We start from the raw sequence: 12,086 nt of genomic DNA, 5'->3' as shown, positions 1-12,086 counted from the left end.
TTTAGTTCCGCTAATGATTAAAGCTACTATTATTTCAGTTTATTGTTTATTGTGTGAAACGTTATTGATTTTTGCCAGAAATAAAATTCCTAAAACTGAAGCATTTTTTCAATTATTCTTTATTTTGCGGATTTGACAAACAATATTTGTTCACATTCAATATTTGTATCAAATATTGAAAATATAAGCAATCTAAGCAGTAAGAATGCAAACAAGAAAGTGAAGTATAAAATGTAAACAAATGAAAATTTGAAAACTTAAACAATAAAAGTAATATACTTTCGAATTTTATATTTGACGAACATATATCCAATTTATCTTTTTCTGAAAGAGAAATAAAATCGTTTATTTTATGCCTTTCAATATTCGCGCATTTATTTGTTTAAATTTTGAAAAATTATAATATCGAGTTAATAGTAAAACAACAAAATATTCCTATCTATTTATTTACTTATTTTTACAAACTAAAGAAAAACCTAGCAAATAAATTTTTATTTCTATTGCCTTTTATCTTTTTAATAAAAATTGATTTTTATGCCGCATTAAATTTCGAACTATAAAAAATAGCGTCACAATTAATTAATCCTTAAACATTGCAGAAGAACAAGAAAAAAATATGTAACTAAATATTTACAGCCTGACCTGAATTGTAAAATATTTTTAAAACTTGGATGTTTATAAAATGAGTTTTGTAGAAACTTAGTTTAAAAAATCCTTTTAAAGATACTTTATGCTAAAATAAATTTGATATGTGTCTAAATCAGAATAAAACAAACATCACGAACTAAAACTCCATAAAAACATGAATCCGAAACCTTCTTATTATTCCATCTTTCAATTTTAAGATCGTAAACATTTTATCAACACAAATAAACAAAACAAAAAATGTCCCAAAGACTAAAACGAAGTGTAAATTCTCTTTTCCTTTCAGTTCGTTTTAATATTCCATATTTATTTTATTCTTCGTCTTTAGTACATTTTATTTTACATTCTAAATTTCTTGAAGTGCTGCTGAAATCTTATATAGGTAAGAAACCAGAGTTTATAGATTGAATAAAAAAAAAGGGGAAAAACATCTCTCTAAAAACCAAAATCTTTTTTTATGATTCATACAATATTTTGAAGAAAAATCAATCTTTCTCGAAACACTTCGTACAAGCATAAAAGGTTTAAAACGGTAAAATGATTTCCATAAATGGTTAGTGTGCTGTCTAGTGACCGGCTCATTTCCTTTCATCGAAAATGAGCCCTGTACTGTTTTAAAAAAGTAAATAATGGCTCATGTGCTTCTCTCAATGGAGCCAAGTCCTCTCCGAGCCATTTCTCTTACATAGTGTGGCGTGGAAAATGGTTTCTTGCCTATATTCCCGAAGCAGAATTGATGTCGCCAATTTTTTCTTTACCATTTCCCCGTCATATTTATTTTGTTTTTGAATAGTTTTCGGAATATAAGACTTTGCCATGATATTTCATTTTTGTATTGATTTTTAAATGAGTTACTTATAAGAGAAATTGGAAAATAGTTTATTACGGCCATTTATTTTTGACTTTAAATTATTGGAAATAGTCTATAAATTTCATTTTAAGTAGTTGGTATTCGACCGTTATAAGGTTACTCCGTTTAATGCGGTAATACGCAGGTGTTTCTTTTTTTCAAATTGTGATAAATTAAATTGATAAAAATTCAAAATCATATCAGAAATTGTTAATATTTAAGAAAAGATTTTTATAATTTCGTAAACTTATTAATTTGACTACTGGATGAGATTAGAGAGTCACTAGTTTTAATCCTCAGTGTTTACTGAGGATTAATACTGGCGTATCCCTAGTAAAACAATTTCTATAAATAAATTATAGGTGTGCTGTCTAGTGTCCGGTCCATTTCCTTTCATTGAAAATTAATCCTATAATGTTAAATAAATCCTATACTGTTAATAAGAAATTAAATAATAGCCATACATCGCTTAATGGAGTCACGCTCTCAACGAGTTGCTAATGATGTTAATAATGATGTTTTAAATAAGTTACTTGTAAAAAATATTGAAAAATAGTTTATTACGGCCATTTACTTCTGACTTTCATTTATTGGAAATAAACGAGCAGCTATATTTTAAGAAATCGATATTACACGTTTTTAAAACTACTCCCTTTATTGCTGCACGATGCAGTTTCTTTTTTGCAATGTACTAATTTATATTGATAATAATTCAAAAATATAAACCAGACATTGTTGACATTGAACTATATTTATATTACTTTTTAATTAAGTTTATTAATTTGACAATTGGGTGAGGTTAAAAATAATTAGTCAGCAATATTCTATTTTTTTTTCTTTTCTACAGTAAAAAATTGCAAACTCTGTAAAATGGTTTCCTGTCTAGTGATGATGTCTAACGAAAATGAGACCTGCACTGTTTTAAAAAGTAAATAATGACTTATGTGCTTCTCTTAGTGGAGTATAGCCCTCCAAGGGCCACTTCTTTTACATGGGTTTAAGGGGAAAATGGTTTATGGCCTATTTCCGAAGCCTACTCGATGTCATCACTTTTTTCCATACCATTTTCTTGCCATAATTATTCTGTTTTTGAATAGTTTTTGAAATATAAAGCTTTACCGGGATATTTTATTTTTATAATGAGTTTTAATTGAGTTTTTTTTTTCATGTGAGTGGAAAAAGATTTATTACGGCCATTTGTTTATGGCCATAAGCTATTGGAAATAAGAGACAAATTATATTTTAAGGCATCGGTATTCAACATTTGTAAAATTACTCCCTTTAATGCTGTACTATGCAATTTTTTTTTTCAAATGTTGCTCATTTCAAACTACACATGAAAATCTAATGATGGTGCCACAGTTCCATTGTTGGATTGTGATGGTTCCATTGTTGTGGGTAAAATTTTTATTGACCAGAAAATCAGGTGGTTGGACCAAGTTTTCTCACATCAAATTCCACATTTCTTTGTTTGCTGTCAGCATAAATGCAACCAAGATATTTTTTTTACTGCAAAATATTTTTATTTCTTAAGTTTGAATGTACCCGTAATGTTCTTTTTTAATCTGCGATATATTTTTTATTTTTTTTATTTTGACTGTTTTCTGAATTAAAGCTTAAAACTGAAGGAGTTGTTTCTTTATTAAAACGTATTTCTACTATATTACGTTATTAAATCGGTGTCTAAACTTAATAACCGTTTTACAATTATTATTTTTTGGTTTAAATTACATTAATATGCTAATGAAAATTATCGTTAAAAATATTAGTTTAATGAGTTAGAACCTAACGATCTGTCTTATAAACAATGTAATGATTGCATAAATTATATTTAATATATAATATCTGCCTGTTAGCAAGCAGAAGTTGTGAACTCATCAAATTTATTATAAGATTATACCTTTAATTTTAAATGTTATTTTAAAAAAAAATTATTACTAAGCAAAGTTATTTATGCTCACTAATAGACCTAAATAGAATCATACGATATATTTCATAATCTATATATATATTTCTCTTACACGGCGACAAAAAAAGCCTCTTTACAACTCCCCGAATGGCAACGCTAGAAAATTGACCAATGATTGCAGCTGAAAATGTCACATGCCAAATCTAGTTGAGGTGACTCGACATATAGCGCTTTTAAAAACGGAAACTGAATCACCCTGTCGGGTTGTTCAATTCAGCAGCGGCAATCTCATACTATTAAGCTAGACAGAAGTAAGTAGTCTTTGTCGATAGATCTCGATTTTAGTATTTTGTCGAAAGCGCCTTTTTTCACGAATTTATATAGTATTACGAATTTAATTGACGATTTTTGATTTATATCACGAATTTATTTGTTTTATTATTGTTATTAGTTATCAATTGAAAAATGAGTCTCAGTCGTGCAGTTACGCTTTTGAAGTATAACCGAAAGGCATTCATGGTTATTATTTTTTAAAAACTTAATGTTTTGTTTTATGCAGGTTTTTTCATTGCAATTCACTTATTTCAATTTTTAATAGACTTAATTATCGCCAAAATTTTAACCTTTTTAAAGAGATATCAGTCTTAGAAATTTTATCTTAAGATTTTGTACTATAGCACATTTATAATAGGTTTAACGAATTGCATGTCATTTATTTGAATTAAAATTTATTTTAATGACTTAGTATTTACTAAAAAGATGTATTTTTTTTAAAAAAAAGTTCTATGGATTTGAATGATTGTTTTGAATTTTTAGAATTTTGTGCATTTGCAATGTACCTAAGTTAGTAGCGAGCGAAGCGAGCTTGGTTTGCGAAGCAAACCATGTAAGATTGCGTAGCAACCCACTAGTATTTACCTATTATATTCAATTCAAAATAAACATTTAATTCAAATAAATAAATATTATACGTGAAAAGTGGGGGCACAGGAGTAAGCAAATGGTATTCTTTAAAATACATAAATTTGTGTCAGTAATTATATTGAACTGTTTTATGCTAAGCAGCAAGATTGCGAACCAATCACCCGGGTTGATGGGTGGCTGCTTAGCCTCCTAGTGTATTGATAATAATCCGAAATCATATCAAGTTAACGAAATCATTGTTGACGTTTAAATATATTTCCAATACTTTATAATTCAGCAAGCTCATAAATTGAATTACTGAGTGAGGTAAGAAATGGTCAGTCAGAAATACACTAATTTTGATTCTTAATGAAGGAAAATTTATTTTATCACATATTATAGAACCCAATTTTATTGTTAAATTTTACTGTTAATATCAGTGCTGTTAATATCATTACATTACTGTTAATATCATTGCTGTTACTATCATTACATTACTGTTAATATCATTGCTGTTAATGTCATAACATTACTGCTAACATCATTGTCACAGAGCGCCGGTAAAAATTAACGAGATTTTTAGTGTTCCAATAGAGCCAGAAACATGATACAGTTAACCATATGCTTTTTTTTTTCTTTTCTTCCAGACGTGGACACGTACCTAGGTTTGTAAAACCCTTAACCGTATAGTCCACGTCTGGCCGACAGTCTAGCTCGCACAATACACAGACAGCACAGTTAACCATATGCTGGAAATTTTAGACCATAATTTTTCTTACAGTGCAGTAATAATTGTTTAAATATTTTCACATTTGTAAAAACCTCTATCGACTTTTGCCAGTTTATGGAATTAGCCTTGTTCCGTCAAAATCAACATCTTTTAGAATTGTGAAAGTTACATTTCATCACATATTCTTGGTTTGATAAAAATGTATTTGTATTTTCCTAAAGATACTCTGTGTTTTTAGAAAGCAAATGTGAACTATAAAAATATGTCTTTTTTTATTCGTTGAATATCTTTCTAATGAATAACGCATAGTAACATTGGTTTAAAAATATTTTTATGTTTATATATAGTAAATTTAATATTCTTTTCACCGCAAATTAATACTGATTTCTGAAATAACTAGACTAACTAACTTGCGATTTATGTGACTTCTCATAATGTTTTGTTTTCTTCAGAAACATTAATATTTTTTTATTACATTTTATAACTAGCGGATAAAATGAAGTTCTACCTAGAATGACCATAGAATTTGAAGTGACCGCTATGGTCAAATTAACTATAGTGGTCAAAATGACAGCTATAGTTACTTAAGTGTGTAAAAAATGAATAGCACTTTTTTTTTCTCAATCACTTATCTTTATTCAATCAATACAAGTGCCTATCTTGACAGGAACTATACGATTAATTTTTTTTACACCAAAGAGATCCCACTTCTGCTCATTATCGCTCTCCATTCTCTGAAAGACAGAGTTCTCTTTAAATTGTTCGGAATATGAACACGTGAATTAGATTTTAATCGACAGTTTTCAGGTCCATTAATAGGTACGAAAAGTTTTGGTCATTCTAGTAAGTAAATGATGCATTTCATCCTCAGCATTTTGGTCTAGAATAAATAAAAGAGAAATAAAATTTTAAGACTTACCTACAAATTCTTCAAACATGAGCTTATAATTTAAAATTATTTATTTTTGTAACTAGAAAAACTCCTAATGTTTAACAACTTCTGAATTTTCTATTACTTATATGCTTTAAAATTAAAGGACTGCTAAAAGCAATGAGTTTCAAAATCACGTGGATTCTAAGAATTTTGAAGGCATGTTCTGTAATTGTTAGAAATTCCTGATAATATCAGAAATATCAAATTGCAACTGTCTTTCTTAGAATTAAGATTTCGTTTCATCCATCCTTCGTTGCATCCATCAATTATGTTTTCAAAAGACATCCATAACTACAATTCTTTCCATGAAGAAAAGAATCAAAATCCAATAACAGTGTGAAGTGGTGCGAGTTCCTTCTCGAGAAATCTATATCATATTTCCCAGAAAAATTCATGGAAAACCCGTCTAAGAATTCTTGGAATCACTCAAAACTCAAATTCTTCCCTTGCAATTATAAAAAGAATTATTATTGCTTTCCAGGAATAGTATACTTTGAAAATTCCTTGTAAAAGTTTACACATTTTCAAAATAGAGTGGTTCACATTTAGACTTCATATTCGCAATTTTATATTTAGATTTAAAATTCTGATACAATAGACATTTATATTGTTATTCTTTTTCTGAGAAAAGTTTATATAGATAGATTTTGGAGTCTATGCTTTTCAAAATCACTCGCTTAATCAATGATTTAACCTCAAGTAACAAACAAAATCCAAAAGATTTCATTTCATTTGTCCGTACCGTAAATTTTGATATATAAAGTAACAACAATATATATATATATATATATATATATATATATATATATATATATATATATATATATATATATATATATATATATATATATATATATATATATATATATATATATATATATATATATATATATATATATATATATATATATATATATATATATATATATATATATATATATATATATATATATATATATATATATATATATATTAATATATATATATATATATATATATATATATATATATATATATATATATATATATATATATATATATATATATATATATATATATATATTTATAAACTATCTGTATCTTAATATATATATAGTATCGAAAACCTTCAATCTAGTAAGAGGTTGTTAGGATGGAACTTTTAAAATACACTAATTTTAGCTTCAACATTTGTAGTTCAGCATTTTTGTATCGGAAGAATTTGTTTCAGAGTTATTTGTTTTTGATGAATTCGTTTCTTTCGAGTTATAAAAAGATTTTTTTGAAAAGCAAGGTGCTTATAGGACAAAATATTCTACTCTTTTACATTTAAAGTTATGATTGTGTTGATGGTTTGCAGTGATAAAAGCTTAAAATAAGAAACTTAATAAATCCAAGTTCGTATAGCTTTGAATGATACAGGTCATGGTATTTTGGGTGACGTAATTCTTATTAAAATAAAAATGTGCCATAATAGGTACTTTAAGTAATCTCTCTAAAATATATATAATTAATAAAATTCCTTTAAATTCCACCATTGTCATTAAAAGTAGCCTAAAAAGTTAAACCAATCCCCAGAGATCTTGTTAACAAATATCTTATGAAACTACAGAAAAATCACCTCGGTTTCAGATCTTTTAGCAAAAACTTTCTTCTCAAGGACTTTTTTAAAATTGACCAACCAAAAGCATTCTAGTTTTTGTTTAATTTGTACATAAGGAGAAGTACATGTTATGTTGTAAAAGCTTGACGAAAAAACATAAAATATAATATTGTTTTACGTTTCAAAACATAATAGTAAAGAAAATGCTTTGCAGTGATAAAAGGGTAACATTGAAACTAGTTTCTTTAGAATTGAATAAAAGTTCCCAAAGGAATTTCCTCAGTGTAATTCTTATCAGAATAAAAATTTTTACGTTGAGAAATTCAAATATCCTTTTTAAAGATTAAGTTCTCCTCCAAGTTCTTATAGCTTTGAATGTTATAGGCGATGGTATTTTGGGTGATGTAATTCTTATTGGAATAAAAATGGGTTATAATAAGTACTTTAAGTATTCTCTCTAAAATATATATTGGTCTTTTAAATTCCACCATTGTCATTAAAAGTAGCCTAAAAAGTTAAACCAATCCTCGGAAATCTTCTTAACAAATATGTTATGAAACTACTGAAAAATCCCCTTTGTTTCAAATCTTTTAGCAAAAACTTTCTTCACAAGTGGTTTTCTTAAATTGACCAAGCGAAAGCATTCTAGTTTTTATTTAATTTGTGCATAATGATAAGTATATATTATGCTGTAAAAGATTAGTTAATATAACAATAAAGAAAATAATAAAGATGATAATAATGAAGATGAAGTTTTAATATAATTATGATGATAATGAATTTTAATGTAAGTTTAATATAATGATATATCTTATGTTTTAAGAGCTTGGTACAGAAAATATAAAATATATTATGGTTTTATGTTCAAAAACATAATAGTAAGGAAAATGCTTTGCTGTTATAAAAGGGTAACAATGAAACTAGTTTCTTAAGAATTGAATAAAACTTCTCTAAGTTATATCCTCAGTGTAATTCTAATCGGAATAAAAAGTTTTACATTGAGTAATTCAAGTATGCTATTCAAAGATAAATTTCTCCTTCAATTCCCACCAATATCATTAAAAGTAGCTGAAAATTAAAAGTAATACCCAGTAATCCTTTGTTAACGAACTGGTGTTGAAAGTAGCGATAACCACTTAAGTATCAGAATTTTCAGTTCCTATAAAGCATCGCTTCACACTTGGTGGGTTCTGAAAATATTTATCCACAGAAAGTTAAGCATCATCGAGTCAAACTAGTTTCTTTAGAATTGAATGAACTTCTCTGAGTTATATCCTCAGCGTAATTCTAATCGGAATAAAAAGTTTTACATTGAGTAATTCAAGTATGCTATTCAAAAATAAATTTCTCCTTCAATTTCCACCAATATCATTAAAAGTAGCTGAAAATTAAAAGTAATACCCAGTAATCCTTTGTTAACGAACTGGTGTTGAAAGTAGCGATAACCACTTCAGTATCAGAATTTTCAGTTCCTATAAAGCATTGCTTTACACTTGGTGGGTTCTGAAAATATTTATCGACAGAAAGTTATGCATCATCGTGTCATAAATCTCCATTTTATTTTTTAAAAAGCGTCTTAGAGAAAATCTTAAATTCTCCTCCCAGCATCTTCCCTGGAAAGAGTAAAAAGCAATTTGAACCTGAAAGTCGAATTGAATTACGATCTTCTCGAATGCTTTTTTACAGGACTTCTCGTCATGTCTCAAAGGCATTTCGACTTCCAGAGGTGTTTTAAATTGGATTAGAATGCTTGCTCACGCGAAAAGTATTGGAATTTTTCTACGACTCAATGCTTCGATAAGTCTTGAGTAAACGTGTGCTACTCTCTTAAATAATTGACTTTATTTTACTTAGGGTGTTTTAGAGTAACGCCAACCGATCGCTCACTTTGAATTTTAATACCGAGGAACATCAAAGTCTTTAGTGTGAAGAAGAGACAATAATTTTGTTTAAATAGGAGTTTGCTGATTTTTTTTCTTCTTTAGTCTGATAGAATTTATTTTCTGAAAATAGTTATTTACTTTCCTCCAAGGCATTAATAAACTTTTTTTTAGATTAAGAAAAGCTATGAAATAAGTCTAGGAACTACTTTTTAGATATTTCCATACCAATCAATAAGGCAATAAACGATATCAAAACAGTTTCCATCCTTGTTAATGAATATCTTATCCAAGATTTGGGTTTAAACTAACATTGATTAACCCTTTACTGTTATTTTACATTATTTGATGTTAGATGAAAATTCCTTTATTCTATGTTTTAAAAAAAACAGATGAAAATTTTTCCAGATAGCGAATATTATCATTTTGCAATTCTTGATGCTTTATATCAACATTTTAAAAATAGTTGGTACAATAAATGTACCCTAAGTATTTATACCTTTATATATACACAATATTTGATACATGAGATCTAAATATAAATTTTTTGAGAAACCATATTTGATTTGTCTTCGATATGGCCCGTACACACAACTCAGTTAGAATGGAATCTAATTTTTGAAATTAGTTAAATGTAATTTATAACTAGAAAATATTAAAAGAGAAATTTCGCTTATATAAATTACTCTTGTACCGCAAAAGGTTAAAGCACTTGTTGTAATGAGCCAGCAGTCTGTACGAATTAATACAACTAACTAATACGTTATCTAAGAGAGAGGTTTTTTAGTGAAATCGATTAACCCCTATTTTCTTATTTAATCCTCCGTTGCTTCAAGTGTGAAAACAAAATCAGCAAAGCTTCTATTATTGTAATAGTTCTGATTCTTTTGTTACTATGGTTATTTTTTATTAAAGTCATTGTAGCAATTAATTTGCAGATGTATGTTAACCAAATTACTAATATCATAGCCAAGAAGAAGGTTTAAAGTAATAACGATTGATTCTATATCCTTATTTACCCTTAATTTAAGTTAGATTGGAAATATTAACGAAGTATCTTTCACGTTTCTCACGTAAAGATCGTGATATTTTTGTAGCTCAGTTTATTTTATATTATGGACCGGTAGTTGTATAAAAGCCAACTAGGTAATAAAGGGATTCAAACCCAAGTCTCCGTGTTTGGAGTAAGCGTTCCAAATACGAAAGCTGGCGACATCTGGCCGGGAAAAACAGTTAATAAAAATTGCTAAGTCTGGAATGTCAATAAAAATTGCTATGATTGGAATGTCAACAAAAATTGCTTTATTAAATGACAGTTTAATAGTTATTTCTTCCGTTTAATAAATTTATAAGAAACTAATCACACATACGAAATGACATTAAAAAAAGGAGAATAACTGTTTTTGATGAACTTATAACTATAATGCATATAGAGTCGATTCAAAATAAATAAGAACTTTGTAACACTATGTTATGACATCTAGTAACTAAAAAGAATTATGTGTTAATAAACATAGTAATAATTATCTTATAATTAGGTACTTGACGGATTTCGTTAAGAGTTATAGTTCTTATAGCTGAATAAAAATAACTATATTATTTTTTGAATAAAAATGAAAAATAAAACAAGCAATAATTTTTAAAAGAATGAACTTTTCTCTGATGAAAATAGACAAACGTGATTTCAGCAATCTGCTTTATTCTGTTTGCTCATTTTTTATAATAGTTCTGCCAATTTTAGTTTTATCAGCACTTAAAAATATTGCAGTCGAATCAAATGAGTTTAAGAAACTAAAATTTTTAATTAATTAAATTACATTATAGATTAATAATTCACTTAAGTAATTAATTAATTTTTTTCCAGCTCTACTATCAGGTACATTAAGGACGTTCCAAGTGCATGCATGTGATGGGAATGAATTAAAAATAGAATGTTGGCCTAATACAGTGATCAATATTTATTTGGCCCAATATGGCCGTCAAGTGCCCTCACATCAGCTTTGTCCGCCTGAAGACGTCACCGATGGAGCTTTATCTAGCCTAAACGATACCACCAATTGCTTATCTACGCATGCTCTTAGGGTAAGAATTTAGAATATACATTATTTATTTTATTTGCATAAGCACTAATTGAGCTATATAGACCCGGAATAAACTTTTGTATTTATTGTATAAAGTATTATGATGATTTTACTATTTAAAACCGGATTGTAGAAATCTTTAGGTGAAAAAAAATCCATCAATTGGTTGCTGTGATGTGATGAAAGGAAAAAGGTATAAACAAACAAAAACATATGTTTGGCAATTTTTTGGTGCGAAATATTGCGTATTTTATTTCAGCATTATGAAATGGATCGATTGTCAACAATAAAAAAATAGAAATGCAAAAGTTAAAATATTACTTTACTTATAAGAAAATTTAAATTAACACATTTTTAACAGCATCTTGCAGGATCCTAGATGCCAATAGAATTATAACAGGTTAAAAAAAAGAAAGAAAGAGGAAAAAGTGAAGATCAAGCTTTTAAACATATCAATGCATGTTTCAGCAAGTTGAATTTATCTCAGTTCATTTCAGGTTACAATCCGGGTTTAGCTATGAAGTTTTCCGGTTAAACCACAGCGAAGATTCTTTTGTGGTAGTTCCACCCCA

General features: G+C 27.6%; 1 protein-coding gene across 2 annotated transcripts in view; it reads left to right on the top strand.

Moving 5' to 3' along the window:
* Positions 1-12,086, top strand: part of LOC107455518 (protein eva-1) — a 267,486-nt gene that overhangs the window by 192,343 nt on the left and 63,057 nt on the right. For both annotated transcript variants that reach the window (XM_043050992.3, XM_043050993.3), the window contains exon 2: positions 11,298-11,515. In XM_043050992.3, coding sequence (XP_042906926.1) covers positions 11,298-11,515 — 218 coding nt within the window. The remainder of the gene's footprint in view (positions 1-11,297; positions 11,516-12,086) is intronic.

The sequence above is a fragment of the Parasteatoda tepidariorum genome, chromosome 5, assembly GCF_982258835.1.
Source record: "Parasteatoda tepidariorum strain Cologne lab strain chromosome 5, Ptep-v5.0, whole genome shotgun sequence".
Taxonomy (NCBI): Eukaryota; Metazoa; Arthropoda; class Arachnida; order Araneae; family Theridiidae; genus Parasteatoda; species Parasteatoda tepidariorum.
The sequence above is the reverse complement of the archived record's forward strand: the minus strand, read 5'-3'. Positions and strand labels throughout refer to the sequence as shown.